Genomic DNA, 21,320 nt, shown 5'->3' with positions numbered 1-21,320 from the left:
CCATAGCAGTTCTCATCATCTGAATTCCTGTGGATTTTAGATTTTACTGATTTGTTTGTTTTCTACTACAATGTGAACTCCATGAGGGTAAACATGTTGTCTGTTTTGTCTACAGATGGCCACTCGTGACAGAAAAAAAAGTGACTGTCTTGGGAGGCCCTCAATGTATTTTCGTTGAATATTGAATAAATGGATGACTCAGATGTAGGGGGTGATCTAAAGAGAAGAGTCAAGAATGACTTCAATGTTTTCTACTTGGGCCATTGGGATTGCCACTTTCCACATCAGGGAAGTCTAAGGGAGGAGCAGGTTTGCTGAATGTGTGATGACCGGCTATCTCCGGGGTCGTCAAGAAAAAGAACTGAGGCAGAGTGCACTGATGGGGCAATCCATTCTCTCGGACTCTGGGAACTCTAACAGTTTCCTTAGTCAGATTTATATTTGCCACAAATATTCTCTGAAAGTTGGAAAAGGAAGAGGTTACTAGGTCTTCTTTCAGTTCAATACTGGGCTTGTGTCTTTGATTGATTCCCATCAATTCAGTTACTTCACAAGTCAGAAGAGGCAGAGATTAACTCTTAGTTGCAACTGGCTGCTGTCTGGTGATGGAAAGGATAATCCTGAAGGTTATGGTTCATGGTCCTATAGGACATTAACCATATTTGTATCCAACACAGCAATCTTACTAACATTCTTTTGTCAAATTGCCTAGAAACACCCATGCTTCTCAAATGCACTTTGAACTGATTTTGATATCTTATAGATTCTTTCATTAATAAGTTGTATAAAATCTTTGACATGTATTCATTTTATATTTGCATGAGTTATGATTCTAGCTTTTTGAAAATTATATTTTAATATTACTTTTACAGAACTAAAATGCTGCCACTCAAAATGATACCTGAGCACTTACTCATTGATTAGTCCAACCTTGTGACAACATGAAATTCTCTGTTGCCAGCGCACTAATGCAGCTGGCAACTGGCTAAACTTCAGGCAGCAGAGAATGTTTAGTGCTTGCTGCTTTTTGAAAAATTTAAAATAAAGAGCTTCATAATATGCCACCCCAAAATATGTTGTTTTGGCATATTCATTTGAGCTGACGGCACTGGAGAAACAGCTGATGCAGGAAAAGCTCTCTGATTCTCCCTTTCTACCTGAAAGCAGGTCATACAATTTTCCATGAGAAACGTGCCCTCTGTGTACAAGGAAGAGAACATTCTTATCACCACAGAAAGGGAATTGACACTGAAATAGACCTATGCAAACAGTCTTACTAAAATAACCTTTAACTTCCACGGGTTCCCCCTTTATATTTCCTAGTCACTGTCCCACAATTTACTGCCATTACAGGAAAAGCCCCTTTGTCTTGTCACACCCCCATAATTTATAATTCTTTGTGTAAAAAGGTATACAGTCGTTCCTTGGTATGTACAGGGTATTGGTTCTAGTTGCCACCCCCTGCATATGCAAAAATCTGAGGATGTTCAAGTCTCTTTTATAAAACGGCATAGTATTTGCATACAAGCTATGCACGTCTTCCTGTATACTTTTTTTTTATTTTTTTGAGAGAGGGTCTTGCTGTCACTCAGGCTGGAATGCAGTGGTGTGATCTTGGCTCACTGCAACTTCTGTCTCCTGGGTTCCAGCGGTTCTTGTGCCTCAGCCTGTAACTGGGATTGCAGGCATGCACTACCACACCTAGCTAATTTTTCTATTTTTAGTAGATGTGGGGTTTCACCAGTTGGACAGGCTAGTCTTGAACTCCTGGCCTTAAGCAATCCGCCTGCCTTGGCCTCCCAAAGCGCTGGGATTATAGGCATGAGTCACTGCACCTGGCCCTCCTGTATACTTCAAATCATCTCTAGATCACTTATACCTAATATAATGTAAATGCTGTGTAAGTTGTTGTTATACTGAATTGGTGTTTTATAAATTTGTATATTTGTGGTTTTTCCTTCTTTTTTTTTTTTGAGATGGAGTTTCACTTTTGTTGCCCAGGCTGGAGTGCAATGGCGCGATCTCGGCTCACCGCAACCTCCACCTCACAGGTTCAAGCGATTCTCCTGCCTCAGCCTCCAGAGTAGCTGGAATTACAGGCGTGTGCCACCACACCCTGCTAATTTTGTATTTTTAGTACAGATGGGGTTTCTCCATGTTGGTCAGGCTGGTCTCGAACTCCTTACCTCAGGTGATCCGCCTGCCTTGGCCTCCCAAAGTGCTGGGATTACAGGCGTGAGCCACTGCGCCCGGCCTATTTTTTATTCATTTCTAAATATTTTTCATCTGAGGTTTGCTTAATCTATGGATGTGGAACCTGCAGATATGGAGGGCCGATTGCCTCTTTGGGTCTTTTCATTTTTTATCTTGGGGCAGAGTCTCTCTCTGTCACCCAGGCTGGAATGCAGTGGCACTGTTAACGGTGGAAGGTATGCTGACAATTCTGAAGGCATTTCTATTTTTATTCCGCCAATAATTTCAAAGCTAGCTTATTAAGTTACACTTTAAGTCACGTGAACTTGAAAATTGCTTAGACTTACTTACTTAATTTATGAGCACACTTTTACTTACAAGCCAATTTGGTAGACACAACATAAAACAGTAAGTGTACATACAAATAAACACATCTAGACATGTATACACACACATCAACAAAGATCCAATACTTTGGAACCTCAGCCATGAGATAGCAATACAAGCTTGTGGTTTTTTTTTTTTTTTTTTTTTGAGACGGAGTCTCGCTCTGTCGCCCAGGCTGGAGTGCAGTGGCCGGATCTCAGCTCACTGCAAGCTCTGCCTCCCGGGTTTACGCCATTCTCCTGCCTCAGCCTCCCGAGTAGCTGGGACTACAGGCGCCCGCCACCTCGCCCGGCTAGTTTTTTGTATTTTTTTAGTAGAGACAGGGTTTCACCGGGTTATCCAGGATGGTCTCGATCTCCTGACCTCGTGATCCGCCCGTCTCGGCCTCCCAAAGTGCTGGGATTACAGGCTTGAGCCACCGCGCCCGGCCCAAGCTTGTGGTTTTACTTCAACCTAATAGAAAATACAAGGAAGGCTCTGAACCAAAATTTCAGGTAAAGCAGTCTCCATGGCAGTTTGATATTGAAAGGCTAAGCCTCCCAGCCTCCCTAGACTTCCAGGAGCACTGGGGCCAAACAGTACCAAAGGAGGGCGTCACATGTTAACCAGGCCCCCTGCTTAGAACAGCAGCACAAAAGCCTGGATACATGCAATGCCATCACACTTTCCTATTAGACAGTGAATTTCAGATTCTAAACAATTTTGGGGCCAAGCAGCATTGCAACTGTGAGATAATTTTTTTTTTTTGAGACGGAGTTTGGCTCTTTCGCCCAGGCTGGAGTACAGCGGCATGATCTCAGCTCACTGCAACCTCTGCCTCCCAGGTTGGAGCGATTCTCTTGCCTCAGTCTCCTGAGTAGCTGGGACTACAGGCATGCGCCCCTACGCCTGGCTGATTTTTTTGTATTTTTAGTAGAGATGGGGTTTCACCATGTTGGTCAGTCTGATCTCAAACACCTGACATCAAACGATCCGCCTGCCTTGGCCTCCCAAAGTGCTGGGATTACAGGCATGAGCCACCGTGCTCGGTCTCCAAGAGAAAATTCTAAGGAGGGTTTAATACTAGACCTTAGAACCTCTGCCAAGAGCGTCCTCTTTGGAGAGTTTGAGGTCCGCAGAACCCACAGAGCATCCTCCTGTAGGGTCCCATCTTAGAGTTCCAGACGTTTCTGGCCTTAGGTGGGTGCATCAAATGCAGGTTTCCCCTCCAAAGCATACTATGAGATTTATAAGAATAGCCAAGAACTGTAATGAGAACTGGATGCCGGGTGAGCCTTTTGTTCCTTAGCCAGTAGAGTACGACATGGGAAGAATTTAGCACAGGAAAAGAAGGTTTACGTTGCCTGAAATATGTGCAAGTTTGCTCTGAACTGCGCAGCAGGTAGAGATCATGGGCCATGCGTGGAAAATATTAAAAAAAAAAAGTCTTCCCCCTTTGGGGCGGGGCAATTCTTCCCATTCCCTCCTCGGCCTTCAGGCAGTACCAGGCAGTGACCCCAGCCAATTGCCCTCAATTTCAAGGAGCTACTAAGAAACAGCCACTGTAAGACTGAAAAAGAAAGAGAAGAAAAAAACATAAATAAATAAAGACCCAGATTCCGTAAGTGATCTGGGCAATGGTGGTTAGGCTTCTCCACTAGGAAACCCCTTAGTTTCACTGGCCACGGCCAGAAACCTGCAGTTGCTTCCAGGTTTAGGCACTGCCCACCAAGGGTCCCAAGTTGGAAAGTCCCAAATCTGCTCCATGGATGGAGCAGGAAGGAAAGGGAGAAAAATGAATCCCAAACTTTGGGCTTACCTCTCCCTCCTGGCTGGTTTGCCAAAACATGTCAATGGTGGAGGATATCCAAGTTCTTCGCGTCTTGAACAAAGAATTGGACAAAATGCACAAACAAACCAAGGAAGGAATGAAGGGTTTTATTGAAAATGAAAGTACACTCCACAGTGTGGGAAAGGGCCTGAGCAGAGGGAGTCAGGCACTGTTACAGAGTTTTTGTGAGTTTAAATACCCTCTACTTGGGGTATGCCCTATGTAAATGAAGAGGATAAAGTAAATGAAGAGGACAAAGTCATTTATGGCATATGCCCTGTGGAGAGGATATTTCCTGTTATAGCTTAAGTGTGAATTAGCCTTATGCCCCCTGCCTCCAGACGCTATTTTCCTGCCTCTGCGCAATCTCAGCTCACTGCAACCTCCATTGCCCAGGTTCAGGTGATTCTCCTGCCTCAGCCTCCTGACTAACCTGGATCAGAGGCGTGAACAACCACGCCCAGCTAATTTTTGTATTTTTAGTAGAGACAGGGTTTCACCATGTTGCCCAGGCTGGTCTCGAACTCCTGACCTCAGGTGATCCACCCGCCTCGGCTTCCCAATGTGCTGGGATTACAGACATGACCCACTGCGCCCAGCCTTAATCTATATTATCGTGATTCTGGTTCATTGCAACCTCTGCTGCCTCTCGGGTTCTCTGCCTCCCGAGTAGCTGGGATTAGCTAATTTGTCAGTTTAATTTTTAAACCAGCTGCAGAACCTAAGAGAGTAGAAGGAAGTTTTCCTTTCCTGTACTAGGTGTATGTTAATTTTCTGTTGTCACTGGTAGTGATTTGAGACACAACAATAAGCCACAAATTTAGTGGTTTAAAACAATACAAATGTATTATCTTACAGTTCTGTAGGTCAGAAGTCTGACATGTGGCGGCGGCTAATTCCTCCCAAATCCCAACACTTTGGGAGGTGGAGGCAGGCGGATCACCTGAGGTTAGGATTTTGAAACCAGTCTGATCAACATGGAGAAACCCAGTTTCTACTAAAAATACAAAATAAGCTGGGCCTGGTGGCGCATACCTGTAATGCCAGCTACTCGGGAGACTGAGGCAGGAGAATCGCTTGAACCCAGGAGGCGGAGGTTGCGGTGAGCTGAGATCGTGCCATTGCACTCCAGCCTGGACAACAAGAGGGAAACTCTGTCTCAAAAAAAAAAAAAAAAAGAAAAAGAAAAAAAGAAAAAGAAAAAAGGCCAGGCGCGGTGGCTCAGGCCTGTAATCATAGCACTTTGGGAGACTGAGGCAGGTGGATTGTCTGAGCTCTGGAGGCTGAGGCAGGAGAATCTCTTGAACCCGGGAAGTGGAGGTTGCGGTGAGCCGAGATCGTGCCACTGCACTCCAGCCTGGGCTACAGAGTGAGACTCTGTTTAAAAAAAAAACCAAAAAACACCTCTACTGAAAATACAAAACTAGGCTGGGTGGGGCATGGTGGCAGGCGCCTGTAATCCCAGCTACTTGGGAAAGTGAGGCATGAGAATTGCTTGAATCTGGGAGGTCAAGGCTGCAGTGAGCTGAGGTCACACCACGGCACTCCAGCCTGGGTGACAGAGTGAGACTCAAAAAGAGTCTCAAAAAGAACATAGTAAAAATTAAAATAAATAAATAAGAAAAAAAAGAACGAAGTCTGACATGCCTCTCACTGGGTGAAAATCAAGGTGTCAGCAGGGCTGTCTGTGTTCTTTTCTGGAAGCTCTGGGGAGGATCCATTTCCTTGCTTTTTCTGGCTTCTGAAGGCTTCCCACATTACGTGGCTTGTGGCCCCCTTCCAGTGTCAAAGACAGAAATGACAGGTTAAATACTTCTCATATCATATCACTCAACCTGTCTTTCCTGCCTCCCTTGTCCACTTTTAAGGACACTTGTGATTACACTGGGTTTGCCAAGGTAATCCATGATAATCTCCTTATTTTAAGGGCAACTGATTAACAACCTTAATTCCAATTGCAACTTTAATTTTTTTTGCCATGGAGCATAACATATTCAGAGATTTCACAGATGGGGACATCCTTGGTGGGGGGGCATTGTTCTGCTTACCACAGTTTATCAGTAGATGAGAGAGAAAACAGAGAATTTAGGGAAATCATATATACATCTCTATTTTCTGCTGAGACATCTCCACAGTGTCTTTACAGACTGATAACTAGAGCTATTTCTCTAGTTAACAAAGGCAGACTGGGCCTTCCATTTCAGGTATTTACCATGGCAAATGCCAAGCTTCTTTGTGCAAACATTTATGTGTGTGCTAAGCATTTTAAATAGACCTTTTGCATCGCTCTATTTTCACACTGTGAAGGATGTAATGTAGTTATGAGCTTTGAAGATGGACAGACCTAATTTAAATTCCGACTCCATTACTTATTACCCCTATGAACCTTGAGCAATTTACCTAATCTTCCAGAGCTTTAATTTCCTCATCTGTAAATTAAGGATTAAAAACAGCTAGCAGAAAAGGTTATTGAGTGAGTTGAATACAATAATGCATGTGAGGCCATGAGCAGACGCTCTAACTATATTTTGAATTGTTTTTCCCTTGAGATGTTTTCCCAGGTACCTGGCTCTCTGGGCCTAGGACACATAGTCCCAGAGGGTATAAATCTAGTACTTGGTTCCAACATGGTTTTGCTCCCTAAATACTCAAATAGTAGACAAGAAGATATACCTGAAGCCTGAAGGAGGCAAATGTAGTTTACAAGGAAGGGAATACTCTTTGTCATATAAAATAACAGTAAGTTCACTAAACTAATTAATGCATAAACTCAACTAAAATTGTGAGTTAATAAGGTTGTGATGTAAACTGAATAAAACATAAAGAGTGGTTTGTTCTATTTGGTGATCACAAAAATATATTAGTAAGGAAAATTAATAATAGCTTGTGCTATGTGTCAGGTCCCAATGTGAAGTGCTTTACAAACATCTCATTTATTTCCACCAACTACCAGGTGTTATCCCTGTTTTACTGAAAGCAAACCAAAGTTAAGGAAAGGTGCATAACTTGCCATCATTATAACTGTCTAAACTGATGAAGAGTATGTTATCGTCAAGTCTTACGCTCTTAAGGATGTGGGGGTACATCTATATCTTCTGCGGGCAATGATGATGGAATATTGGGCTGAACCAATTAGTATGTTAATTTTAAACTTCTCCTTGAAGAAAGGATCTATGGTAGGTATTAGTAGCGAGAGATGAGAGGTATCCTTATATCTTTTAATTTCATATTCTTTTCCTATGAGAGAAGGGCAAGAATCTAGGACATTAATTCAGTTAACTAATATTTATTGGACATTTTCTATTTTCCAGGGATTACGACATATCCCTCTTCTACATTTATCATTTAGACTTCAATTTTCTTCACTGAAAATTGAGGGGCTTAGTTTTAAAGTTCTTTTTTTTTTCCCCTTTAAATATCTAAAAGCCTATAAATCCACTCAATCTTCATTTTCTCCCAACTAGACCTAAAGTGGCATGCAGAATTACAGTGAGATACAGGTGGGCAGTATATGGTAGTTCACAGCCACAATTGGTGGTGGGGAGAGTAAAGGTTATGATTTCCTTTTTTCTCTACTTCTTCCTATCCATATTTGCATAAAAACATGGTCACACATTCTTACTTGATTACTTGTAGAAAGACACATTCCAATGATACTAACACCTTTAGGGTAAAGGACATCTCTTCCTTCACAATTTATTGCAGAATGCTGAGTTTACAGGAGAAGCTTGAGGAATGCTTAAGCAATGTTCAGTTGATATGAAAAGTTTTATTAGCTTACCTTCTAGTCTATTTGCTTTAGTTGCTGCCAAACATCGATAGCCTTTCAAATCAGGATCCTTCCTTAGAGAAGTTTGCAGGAGGGCTTCAATTTCCATACACCAGATTAAATGCTTTTCCTTCTCACCTGTTTAGGCTAATGGCCTTCAGTGTTATGCAGAGTAAAGAAATTCTGTAGCCTCCATTCAGAGAACCACTCTGTTTGAAAAAGAAAAGGCTAATTCCAGCAGAGTCATTAAATGAAAATGAGACACTTCAGAAAAATTCAAAAAAAAAGTTGAGTATTCTTGAGGAAACACAAATTGTTTTGCTGTTTAGACCGAGATAAGCTCTTCAAAGCCTGTTCTCAAGCTGATTTAGTCTATGAAAATGATTTCTTATGTATGGAGGTTTTCCTATAACTTTACTTTGCTGTTGATAAATTTCTTTTTTATACTAAATATTTTTTGGTGGAAACTGTTTAGACCTATAACCTTAGAATACTGGCCTGACTTGGAGAAAAATGAACTTGAAAAGAATCCTGTGATATATGGAGCACACACCTTTACATATAAAAATTAAACTACTGGCTCATAATCAATATAGCTTGCCTCATGATAGATTATTCTCTGGCTAAATTTATAACAGGCACTCAACAAAAGTATTCATCGTTTATCCCCTAACATTATCTAGTAGCTGTAGAAGCTAGTGATCAAGTAAGTACGAAAAGAATCTTTAGAGGTGGAATGTAACTATATGCAGTAGCAGTAATTCTGCTCCATTTGTAAGGAGGGTGAAATGAGATATGGTCATGTATCCTCTTGGTACACAAGTTCCACAGGCTATTGAAAAACTAGTGTATACCCTCTTATATCTGCATTCCTTATTCTTGGAAGAGCTTATAAATCTTCTTTAGACACTTAACAGTTATAATTCTCCCAGGGAAACTAAGGAAGCACATGAGTCATGTTTCTTGACTTTGATGTTGTATAATCTGAAAATTATCTATAGATGCTTTTTTTTTTTCATTGGTACTAGAAAATTCCGCTTAGGCTCAATCAGTATCCATTTCTAAACTTCTGCAAGAAAAGCTTTAACCCCTTTGACATGCCAAAAATCCAGGTGTGAATTAAACAACGAATGCTTTACTTCGTTTTCACCACTGGTTCTCCAGTCAGAATCTTTTCAATTCATCCTCAGCCAATGCCTGTCATCCACGGCCTGGCAACACACCCTTTCACCTCCTCATACCCCGTGTCTTCACTTTCCCAGTCCTTTGGCTGCCCTCCGGTTTCTTCCCTCACATACCTGTCTGACTAGTTCCCAGAAGCCTGCAGAGATTGTTCTCCGATTTTAATTTGGCTGCCACAAATAAAGAGCTTGGAGTCCAAATACTCCTCTCTCAAAGAAAAATCTAAATGGATATAATTTATAAGCAAAATAATACTTCTGTTTTTTTCTCTATAAACAAACCATGCATGGGCTTTTAAAGGAGAGAAAGAAGAGTGGATTGACAGAGAAAATAACTGTCTAGGATAGAGGTTAGGAAGACTGAGAGAGCAAGAGAAAAAGCATCAGTCCCAGTTGTTAATCCACGAGGCATCCCCCAGACCCTTCTGTAAAGGTTAATGAAGGCAGTAAGGCAGTTATCTTTGTTTTGTGCACTGATGCAATCCAAGCTTCCATGATTTAGCACATAGTAGGCGCTCTACAAATATTTATTGAATGCTGAACGATGAGCGAATAATTAAAAACCGGTAAGTTGGTACCATAAATACAATGACAAAGGCTCCCCGATCAAATGTTTAGTGTTCCCAGAAACAGCCCTATTGTTCTACATCTCTATACTCTGGCCTTTTCCCGTTTTTGTCATTCGAACTCATATACATATTTAAAACGAAGCACACACAAATCTCTGAAATGACAAACTTAAGTGCTATCCAAAGGAAGTTATATTAGGTTGCTGCTTTGAAAATGAAGTCAACTCCTAATGGCTTAGCTGTTTCTGCAGCATTCGTTCCCGCCTTCTTGGAGTTGAGGTGAGGGATTAAACAATCAACCTTCTCCCTCCTTTCTCTCATTCTCAAAGTTTTTCTGGCCTTTTCTCTCCTTTCCTTTGCCTCATTTCCTTTCCCAGTCTATCGTTTCTCTAGGGGTCGTAGCTTTGCTGTTTCTCCTTCTCTGCCTCTTGGTCCCTTTGATCCTTTCTTTCTATCCCTTATTCCCAGCAGCTCCAGAAAATACCTTCTTTCTCCCCTTCTCACGTCACTTCCCTCCCTTCTCCCATCTCCCTCTCCTCTCCGAGAAGTGCGTTCCCCACTAGAGGCCAGCACTTTGTTAGTGTTCTCCCTCCAACCGGCGAGCAGAACTCGGAGAGAAAGAAGGGGGTAAAAAAAGAGGAGAAAGAGAGCGAGAGAGGAAAAAACCCCGGGGCCTGGAGCGCAGAGGCCCGGGAGCTGCGTCGCCATGGCAACGGGCGCCGGCAGGAAACGAGGGACTCGCGGGCGGGAGGGGGCGGAGGGCGCCGAGGGGAGGCGGAGGGACGGGGGAGGGGTCCGGCTGCCCCGGAAGCACCTCCCCGCAGCCCCCTCCTCCAGCCCGGCCCGCAGCCCCCGGCCTGCGGCCCCCACCTCCTCGGCCGGGCAGGAAGTGACAGGCCCGGAGCGAGCCCCGGAGGCCTGGCTGAGCCGCTGCCGGGCCCGCACCCGGAGCGGCGGGAGGGGCGGGGAGCCGCGGCCGCGCCGGGCGCCTCCCACCCCGCCCTCGGCGCCCCCGCCCCTCCAGGAAGGGGAGGAGGCGAGGGGAGCCCGCCGCGGAGGCCGAGCGAGCCCCCAGCCCAGCCTGGCGACTGGGGACCCCGGCACATGAGGTGGACGCCCCCGGGGAAGACTTGGGTGCAGAGCCAGGCGAGAAGGTAACCGGGCGACCGAGGGCCGGGGAGGGGCAGGACCTTTGGGGGCTTGGCTGCGCGGGGATGTTTCCTCAGCCACCTCCATCTGTGTAACGCCCCAGGTACCTCCCCCAGTTGCTTTCCCTGCCTACCTCTGGCGCTGAGCTCTGCGGTCCTTCGGCTCTGCCTGTCCGAGTCTTCTGGCTATTCATTCTGCTGCGCTTCATGCTGTCTGTCCGTCACCCTAGCTGCCTCTGACTGCTCATTTTCTTATTCATTTTTCCTTCTCTGACTTTGGTCCTTCCAGCCGAGCATGCTGTCTAGTTATCTCCCTGCTTTCGTGGTCCGCTGGGTTCTTCAACCTCCAGTTCGTTGACTTCTGCCTGTCTCCCTGCTATCTGTATGCACATGTCTCTGCTCACTTGGGTCAGTTCGCTCTGGGCGCACCACTGGATCCACCCCCTTCCCCCGGTGTATTTGATTTCTCTTTGAAACATCATTTTCATCAAGGTTCTATATAGAACCAGGACCCCTGGGCGTCTACTCTCCCTGTTCTCTTGATTATTACCATGTCTTTGGCACAGTCTTCCCTGAACCACCCCCTTCTCCCGTCCCCCTTCCTATGTCCCATCCTTTCTACATGATAAGAGTTTCGTGCTTAGGGATACTGACTTTCTCCAACTCTCGACCCAATACTAAGTCCACTTCAATGTCCCTTTCTAGCTCCCTTCGGTAGGTCTGTGCGCCTACCCAACCCCATGTATACCCCACATGCTACCTTTTAGGATGACCGTGGCTTAGCTACTTTGGGGACATCTGTGGATCAGCTTCTCACTCTCTTCCAGTTTAATTTTGAAAATTTTAATTCCTGGTGCTGCCGAAACTGCTTGTCTCCATTTTTTGTATTTAATCTTGTAGTCATAGTGTTGATCACAAATGAATACATTTATGTGCCTGGGATCCAGGAATCCTGGTTTTGGTGGCAATTTCCCTCGATTTTATTGAGACTTTTAAGTTGGTCCCTTTACATTTTTATTTCTAGTTCACAATCAAAATAAAATTGTTAATAAGAATTCGGTTTTGGGGAGACGAGGGGTGATACAGTTTGTGAGTATTTTCACATGTGAACGTAGGAATTATAGTCTCTATACCTAGCAAAGGGGTCTCAAGTCTCTGAGTCCAGTGAACTAAATCCAGTAATCTATAAAACTGTGCCGTGCTGCCTCTAATCCTTACCCACTTTTTTTCTTCACATGCTGATAATGAGGATTCATGGGTCTGTATCTGTTTAGTGCTTTGATATTTTGGCAAAAGATGTGGGGAGAAGGTAGACTAGTTGAAGCTGATGTGATTTTTCCTATGTACTTTTTGGGTTATATACATGTTTGCAGTGACATTTGCTAGTCCTAAATGAAACTAAAGATTTGGGGGTGGGATAATGGTGTGATCGGATGGTACTGGGAATGAGATAATAAGAAATATCCTCAGCTTTATTGCCAAGGCCAAGCAGTTTGATTTTATTTACTTTGCTTGTTTGTTTGTTTTGGATGCAATCGCTATGACCAATCCATTCACCCTAATAAAACTGTTGACAACACTTAGCAGAAATTCTGGTTTGATGTTTATATTCCTAAGCCAAATAATATTTTGGTGACCTGATATTGGCCCAGTGCCTCAGAAGTAGAGAAAATAGTGTGAAGCTTAACAAAAGAGAAAAACAAAAAGAATGAGTAAAAACCTTATTGTCATTTAGTGCTGCTTTGGAAGAATATTTCTTCTTCTCATCTCCTGTCTCTTTGCTTGGTTCTTAGCAATGTTTTCATGTGTCTTTTTGCAAATTTAAGTGTAGTCCCCAGTGGGTAAATTCTGACGTTAGTAGACTACAAAGTTGCATCTTACTTTCTTGAAGATTTTCATTGTGTGTATTTCTATGTTGCATACCCCGGAGTCATGTCTTAAAATGATATATTACATTCAGTATGAAGCCGTCTTTGCAGTGAGGAAACAGGTATAAGGAGGAAAAGCGACATGCCTGAGGTGTTATTAGTAGCCGGAGCTGGAACCAGGCAGCTATTTGGGCTATGTGGGCTGTAGGTGAGCTCTTCTGCCTCCTAGTATTATGACCTTTCATGACCCACTAAATGTGTCTGTATGTTAAGGTCCTCCCCCATAGAATGAGGATAACGAGTACTCACTATCATAGTGAATGACACTGCCTTAATCAGAGTTTGGTTTGAAGAAGCATGTGTTAGTCTAAAGACTTGATACTTACTAGGGCAACTTCTTTAATCTCAGAAAACCTTATTTCTTAAATTGTAAAATAAGGATAACAGTGTTAACAGCACTACTATGAGAGAGAGAGTATAGGTGAAGTGCCTAGCCCAGTGAAAGGAGGCAACCAGTGGCTCTCCAGTATATGGTGACTCATTTGGATGATAATGCGATGCAGATGGAGACAAAAATGAGACAGCCAAAAGTTTTAAGTGGGTAGATTTTAAACTGTTAAAAAATGCTATGGGAATGTAAGGTAGCTTTGGTATTGTAAGGTGCCATCTCACATTCTGGCCGTTTTACTTAGTGACATCCATGAGGGAATATGTAAAGGCTGTTTCTTTTGAGACTGCATAGCTTCAAAAGATGGTAATATTGGGAAGACATGGTTGCAAGAGTGTACTGAAGATTTGGGAGTTTTAAGATGAGAAATCATGGCTTATGGAAGAGGAGGAAGATTCTCAGATACTTAGGGATTTCTTGTGTTCTTGAATAATAACATGAGATAACAGCTTGGGATCAAGATATAAGTTTTAACCTTTTACTGCTTCCATCTAGGTCTTGAGTCAGAGCACCAGCCTTGGGGACCCTGGACCGCTATCATGGAGACTGAGAGCGAGCAGAACTCCAACTCCACCAATGGGAGTTCCAGCTCAGGGGGCAGCTCTCGGCCCCAGATAGCTCAAATGTCACTGTATGAGCGACAAGCAGTGCAGGTGAGGCTCAGCTCTGAGGGGCCGTGGTCTGTGAGTCTTGGCTTGTGGTAGGCAGTGATGCTGGAAAATAATTGTGCTCAGTTCTTTTTCAACAAATTGGGGAGAGTTGGGTTAAATGATGACTAAGCTGTCTTCCAGCCCTGAGAATCTTAGGAGTTTACAAGGTTTGGGCAAGCAAACAGTGAAATCCGGTCTTTCAAATAAGGATTTAAAAAACAACATTCAGTCCATCTAGCTAGATTCTAACTAACCCTTTCTCATCCTGGATTGCCAGGTTTTTAATCTTTGGCCATTCTTGTAAATCCCCTTGAGTAATAGAAGTATCATGGAACTCTTTAGAGATTTATTTTTAAACAAACAGCAAATTCCATGTTTGTATTAATTCTGTTAGGGAATGAGGTCTTTTAGTAAATATTTTGGTTACTAGAATAACTATGCATATGATAAAAATAGTTCCAATTACTGAAGAATAAGAATTCAGTAAAGTCCAGTTAGCACTAAAACCAAACTACTGTTCATTTTATAAATCTGTATTAGCATACTGTAAATATGTAAAAATGCCAATTGGTTGAATTCGTTGAAAATTTTACCTGATGGAATCTTTTAGAAGCCACTATTTATTTTTTCATTATTTCCAACCCATTAGGACTCTATAACCTTTACTCTCTATCTAAAATATACTTTTACATTTTCTCCTTTTCTTTCTTTTTTTTTTCTTGAGACAAAGTCTAGCTCTGCTGCCCAAGTTGGAGTGCAGTGGTGCGATCAGGGCTCACTGCAGCCTCAGACTCCCAGTTCTCTCATCTTATCCTCCTGACTAGCTGGGACTATAGGCACATGCCACCATGCCCAGCTTTTTTTCTTGTTTTCTTTACATTAATCGGCATCTTGTTTATTTTCACCCTGTCTAGTCTTTGCTATGGCATGTATTTCCAGCTCCCAATTGGAGAAATAAGTTTGTGTAAATTGCACTGCTTTGCTTTTCTTACATTCTATGGAGAATAAACCATAGAATTACAGTCATGCGTCACTTAATGACAGGAATATGTTCTGAGAAATGTATTGTTAGGCAATTTTGTAATTGTGTGACTGTCATAGAGTGCACGTACACAAACCCAGACTATATAGCCTACTATACACCTAGGTTATATAGTATAGCCTATTGCTAGGTTATATAGTATAGCTCTTGTATATGTGGTCTGCCATTGACCAAATAGTGGTTATGTGGTGCATGACTGTGATTGTTTCTTCCAGTTTTTAAAGGACCATATAGACTTACTGAGGCAGAGGCAGAAGGATTTTTTTTTTTTTTTTTGAGGTCGAGTTTTGCTCTTGTTGCCCAGGCCAGAGTGCAATGGCGCGATCTCAGCTCATTACAACCTCCGCCTCCCAGGTTCAAGCGATTCTTCTGCCTCAGCCTCCCTAGTAGTTGGGATTACAGTCGCCCGCCACCATGCTCAGCTAATTTTTTGTATTTTTAGTAGAGGCGGAGTTTTCACCATGTTGGCCAGGCTGGTCTTGAAACTCTTGACCTCAGGTGATCTGCCCTCCTAGGCCTCCCAAAGTGCTGGGATTACAGGCATGAGCCACTGCGCCTGGCTCAGAAGGATCTCTTGAGGCCAGGAGTTCAAGACCAGCCTGGGTAACATAGCAACACCCCATCTCTAAAAATAAAAAAAATTAGCTAGACATGGCGGTGCATACCTGTAGTCCTAGCTACTTGGGAGGCTGAGGCAGTCAGGAGGATTGTTTGAACTAGGAGTTTGAGGTTACAGTAGACTATGATCACGCCACTGCGCTCCATCCTGGGTGATAGAGCAAGTTGACCTTGCTCTAAAAAAAATGAAGGAAAAGGCTGGGCGTGGTGGCTCATGCCTATAATCTCAGCACTTTGGGAGGCTGAGGCAGGCGGATCACCTGAGGTCAGGAGTTCGAGACCAGCTTGACCCCACATGGAAAAACTCTGTCTCTACTAAAAATCCAAAATAAGCTGGGCACGGTGGCGCATGCCTGTAATCCCAGCTACTTGGGAGGCTGAGGCAGGAGAATCACTTGAACCTGGGAGGCGGAGGTTGCGGTGGTTGCGGTAGATTGCGCCGTTGCACTCCAGCCCTGGGCAACCAGCGAAACTCTGTCTCAAAAAAAAAAAAAAGGAAAATAGCTGTTGAAGATTTAGCCCAAACTCCCATCTCCTCTGGTTTCTGTCCTTCCCATGGCCACACAAATATAGTGATTTACATAGAATAGGAGCTAGGAGTCCATTCTAAATATTTTATCCTCTCTGTCTTTTCCTAGGCTCTGCAGGCACTGCAGCGGCAGCCCAATGCAGCTCAGTATTTCCACCAGTTCATGCTCCAGCAGCAACTCAGTAATGCCCAGCTGCATAGCCTGGCTGCTGTCCAGCAGGTGAGAGGTCAGCAGCCAGCTGGCCCGAGAGGGAGGGGACAGGCACTACAGGTGGGTAGGGGAGATTTTTTGGGCATATTGCATCCTATACTAAGCCAGGCTGCAGGCACCTCTTCTGCCTCCTGTCTCCTGTGGGAGGATGGATGCATCTTAGCTTCTGGGGTTGCAGTAAGAACTATAAAATCACTTTTTAGGTGTAGAGTGGCTATGTTCTAGACCTGTGCTGTCTATAATCTAGACCTACACCGTCTAATATCATAGTCACTAGCCACATATCGCTATTGAGTGCTTGAAATGTGGCTAGTCTAAATGGAGACGTCCTATAAGATTTTAGAGTTAGACTACTTAGTACAAAAAAGGTAAAATATCAGTAATTAAAAAATATTAATTGCGTGTGAAGTGATATTTATATTGGGCTAAATAAAATAAATTATGAAAGTTAACTTCCTGTTTCACTTTTTAAAAATTTGCATAGTAGAAAATTATATATGTGGTTCACATTGTATTTATATGTGATACCTCTGGACTAGACTTGCATTGACTCATGATATGACCTGACCAAAAGATCTTTTTCCGGCTGGCCACGGTGGCTCACGCCTGTAATCCCAGCACTCTGGGAGGCTGAGGCAGGTGGATCACTTGCAGTCAAGAGTTCAAGACCAGCCTGGTCAATATGGTAAAACCCCCTCTACTAAAAATACAAAAATTAGCTGGGCGTGGTGGTGTGCGCCTGTAATCCTAGCTACTCTGGAGGCTGAGGCAGGAGAATCACTTGAACCTGGCAGGCGGAGGTTGCAGTGAGCCGAGATCATGCCACTGCACTCCAGCCTGGGTGAAAGAGGCGAGACTCCTCCTTAAAAAAAAAAAAAAAAAAAAAACCAAAAAAACCACATCTTTTTCCACCTAAAAGAGAGTGGGAACTGGAGGGCAAGTTGCCTCTCTGCCCCAGGAGGGTTATGTGGGACTAACTGGTTAGCATATGTGGTAATGTGAGGATTATCAGGCTAGTGAATATACTTTTCTTTACCCTAAAGTGGAATCTCCCTGTTTATAAAGTCAAATCTCTATGTTTTGTGCTTGTGATTTATTACTAGAAGACTGAGAGCTTTTTCCTTCACTGTCTTTGCTACTTCTTGTTTCCCTTCCCCTTTAACAGGCCACAATTGCTGCCAGTCGGCAGGCCAGCTCCCCAAACACCAGCACTACACAGCAGCAGACTACCACCACCCAGGCCTCGGTGAGTACTGCCTCTCCCACTGAGAGGCGTCTCTACCTGGGTCTTTGTCCCTGGGTTAAATTACTTTGTGCCGCTGATCTGAGAGTGTGTATTGAGCTGTCAGTGGATAGTTACTGCTCTTAAGTAGAGAATAGTAGTACAGGGGAAAGTAACCAACATTAATCTATATTGGAGTCTCTAAAGAGGAAGTCTAAGGAAGAAAGAAAAGAAAATTCTGGGGAAGAAGAGGAAATAACAAAAGAAAGGGACTAATCCCTGAACTCTTCAATGAGAAGTAAAATCTGTTCTGTTTCAATCTTTTGTCTTCTCAACTGTTAACACTAGTGGTTAGAGACTGTTGGTTTTTTTTCACTTCGGTAATACCCTAAAGTAACCAGGATGACAGTTTTGGATAGGAAGACATTATTCATTTCCCCCGGCTCCATGAAAGTGAAATACTCTGTTCTTCACTGTGTAACTCTGATTTTGTCAGTCATGTACATTTCCTTTTACTTCTCCCAAATCCTTAGTCCTGGTTCCTTTCTATACCACACAGATCAATCTGGCCACCACATCGGCCGCCCAGCTCATCAGCCGATCCCAGAGTGTGAGCTCTCCCAGTGCTACCACCTTGACCCAATCTGTGCTACTGGGGAACACCACCTCCCCACCCCTCAACCAGTCGCAGGCCCAGATGTATCTACGGGTAAGCCACAGATGCAGCCACCATTGCCCCAGGGGCATGATTGTCTGGCCCTGGCAAATAGTTGAGTGAAAGCTGGTTTTATTTTTTTTGTTTGTTTGTTTGTTTTGAGACAGAATCTCACTGTGTCACCTAGGCTGGAGTGCAGTGGCACAATCTCGGCTCACTGCAGCCTCTGCCTCCCGAGTTCCAGTGATTCTCCTGCCTCAGCCTCCCAGGTAGCTGGGATTACAGGCACGCGCCACTACACCTGGTTAATTTTTGTATTTTTAGTAGAGATGGGGTTTCGCCATGTTGGCCAGGCTGGTCTGGAACTCCTGACCTCAGGAGATCCGCCTGCCTCGGCCTCCCAAAGTGGTAGGATTACAGGCGTGAGCCAGTGCTCCCGGCCAAAAGCCATTTTTTAAAACCATGGTTACCCTGATGTCTTGAGAGAAGCTGGGACCTACTTCCCATACTTTACTTAACCTAGAAGTGATGCTCTCTGTTCACAGGTAGCCTGTAGATTAAATTAAGATATTATGCTAGAAAATACTGGCTTAACATTTGACTAAATTAGTGTTAGATATAGTCGACCTTTAAACCTTTGGCACAAGTATACAAATTCTGTGTTATCGCCCAGCCTACTGAGCGATATATATAAGTACTTGTTCTAAAATCCTAATTTTCTCTATTTCTTCGACGTCTGACTCTTTGACATCAATCTGTAGTTTTCTGTGCATTCTAGGTTTTCTTCTGGATGGTTCATCACATGTGGAGAGTATGAGGCTCCTGGGTTGGTGTGGAACAGGCAGGGCTCAGCTGTTTAATATCTTCTGTTTATTTTGTCTTGTGGTCCTTCCTTTCCATCTCTTCTGTCTCTTCTTTCCCTCTTGTCCTCTTTGCTCTTCGTCTTCCTCTCCTTGCCAGCCACAGCTGGGAAACCTATTGCAGGTAAACCGAACTCTGGGTCGGAATGTGCCTCTAGCTTCCCAACTCATCCTGATGCCTAATGGGGCAGTGGCTGCAGTCCAGCAGGAGGTGCCATCTGCTCAGTCTCCTGGAGTTCATGCAGATGCAGATCAGGTTAGTGGTGATGACTTTACCTGTGGGTGGGCACTGGGTAGGATGAAGGGAATGACCATGGACCTGGGTCCATCCTTCTGCTTTATTGCACTTTTCAGAATTCTTACTTTTTGTGTTTTGTTTTTCCTTCCCTTAATCACCATAGAAGTTGAATCCCGTATAACCTTTGAGTTAATTTGAGTTAGAAAGACAAGGAGATTTGCCTGAAAATAGTCTTGTGGATTTGGGAAATCTTATTTTCAAGATAGGGTAAATTTCCTTACCATCCTTCAAGTCTCCTGTGAGTCTGTTTTATTCGGAGAGTCTTAATTCTCTCATAGTACTGTCAGAAGAGAAGAGATTGTTGAGAGAATTCTTCTGTTACTTAGATCTAAAGCTGACCCGGCTGAGGAATGACCTTACTGGAGGAATGTTTGGTTGCTTCTGTTTATAAGTTACTCTAGTTCTCAACTTTCACTCTCTTCCTGTTCACTGTTTTTCCCAGTAAAGGTCTTCCTCACCGTTACTTCCTGTGACTTATTCCCAAAATATATGTATTTTTGAGCCTGAAATTTTAGCTTCTTATGGATGGGACACAACCTAGGATCTTAGGATAATTACTCCATCCTTTTAGTTTATCAGTAAGCTGGTAAATGTTGAGTTCTTCCTGTGTGTACTTTTGGCCCTCCCTGTTTGTGGGTCCCATACCTGCAGGTTCTGCATCTTTGGCTTCCACGTCTGCAGATACAACCAACTGCAGATTGAAGATATTTGGGGAAAAAACCAATTAAAAATAGCAATACAAGAATAAAAAAATACAAAAATACAGCATAGTGTAACTATTTACATAGTACTTACATTGTATTAGATATTATAAGTAATCAAGAGGTGATTTAAAGTATACAGGAAGATTTGCTATGTGCATAGATGATATGCAAACACTGCTCTGTTTTATAAAAGGGAATTGAATGTCTGCAGATTTTGATGTCCATGAGCCTGGAACTAATCCCCTGTGGATACCAAGGAACAATTGTATTAGAAATTTTGCAGGTTTGAAAAAGAAATGTGAGTCAGGTCTTCAAAGAGCTTAGAGAATGAAAGTGCCCTAACTAGGCTGGGCGTGGTAGCTCACTCTTGTAATCTCAGCACTTTGGGAGGCTGAGGAGGGTGGATCACCTGAGTTCAGGAGTTCAAGACCAGCCTAACCAATATTGTGAAACCCCGTCTCTACTGAAAATACAAAAATTAGCCGGGCTTAGTGGTGGTGTGCCTGTAGTTCCAGCTACTTGGGAGGTTGACACAGGAGAATTGCTTGAACCCAGGAGGCAGAGGTTGCAGTGAGCCAAGATCGCGCCACTGCACTCCAGCCTGGGCGACAGAATGAGACTCCATCTCAAAAAGAAAAAAAAAAAGTGCTAAACTAAATGGTGCTAACTTTGAGTGAAACATGAGTTTGGAAAAGAATTGGTTACATGACTTTGCAATGCCTTATTGGGATACTTGAGCAGAGTCTTGAAGGGTGAGTGGATTTGATTTGGAGTGAGAAGAAAACTGGAGAGAGAACAGCAAGCGTAAGAGCATAGTCATGTATTTAAATATGAGTATGTGTGGTGGGCGTTGGAATGAGGGAATAAATAAAATAGAATCAACAGGCCTGATGATAGAAGAGGTCATTGCTAGGGTGGAGCATAAAAGCCAAGTAAAGGAGGTTGTAGTTAACTTCATAGGTCACAGGGATCATTGCAGAATAACAGGATGAGGAAAGTATTTAGGAAGAACTGTAGCGAGAATAACTGTTCTAATACTGTTCTAATAGTTCCTGGAGAAGAGAAGTTAGGGAACCTGCTAAGAAACTCTTGGGGTCCTCTAGCTGTAAGGCAAGCCTTTGTTTTAGACTTGGTGATAGCAGTGGGAGCCAAGAATGA

At 43.4% G+C, this 21,320-nt stretch overlaps 1 protein-coding gene and 1 long non-coding RNA gene across 7 annotated transcripts in view; one reads left to right on the top strand and one right to left on the bottom strand.

Annotated features, from left to right (window-relative positions):
• Positions 1-6,006: 6,006 nt before the first annotated feature.
• On the bottom strand, positions 6,007-11,474 carry LOC116273010. Its single transcript, XR_004181529.1, has 3 exons — positions 11,192-11,474; positions 8,172-8,368; positions 6,007-6,166 (listed from the first exon to the last, which is right to left on the bottom strand). It is a non-coding gene; the product is annotated as an uncharacterized LOC116273010 (long non-coding RNA).
• Positions 10,789-21,320, top strand: part of LOC116268489 (polyhomeotic-like protein 1) — a 25,662-nt gene continuing 15,130 nt past the window's right edge. Inside the window, exons 1-7 of one of the 6 annotated variants that reach the window (XM_009180152.3) lie at positions 10,789-11,063; positions 12,307-12,315; positions 13,869-14,026; positions 16,322-16,432; positions 17,589-17,669; positions 18,205-18,354; positions 19,261-19,416. In XM_009180152.3, the coding sequence (XP_009178416.1) occupies positions 12,312-12,315; positions 13,869-14,026; positions 16,322-16,432; positions 17,589-17,669; positions 18,205-18,354; positions 19,261-19,416 (660 nt within the window). In that variant the 5' untranslated portion in view covers positions 10,789-11,063; positions 12,307-12,311. Of the gene's footprint in view, positions 11,064-11,122; positions 12,316-13,868; positions 14,027-16,321; positions 16,433-17,588; positions 17,670-18,204; positions 18,355-19,260; positions 19,417-21,320 lie in introns of those variants that run through there. The other 5 variants (XM_031661941.1, XM_031661940.1, XM_031661938.1 and 2 more) reach the window with 5 other exon arrangements.

The sequence above is a fragment of the Papio anubis genome, unplaced genomic scaffold, assembly GCF_008728515.1.
Source record: "Papio anubis isolate 15944 unplaced genomic scaffold, Panubis1.0 scaffold304, whole genome shotgun sequence".
In the NCBI taxonomy this organism is placed as follows: Eukaryota; Metazoa; Chordata; class Mammalia; order Primates; family Cercopithecidae; genus Papio; species Papio anubis.
Note: the sequence above shows the minus strand (reverse complement) of the source record. Positions and strands in the feature narration are given on the sequence as shown.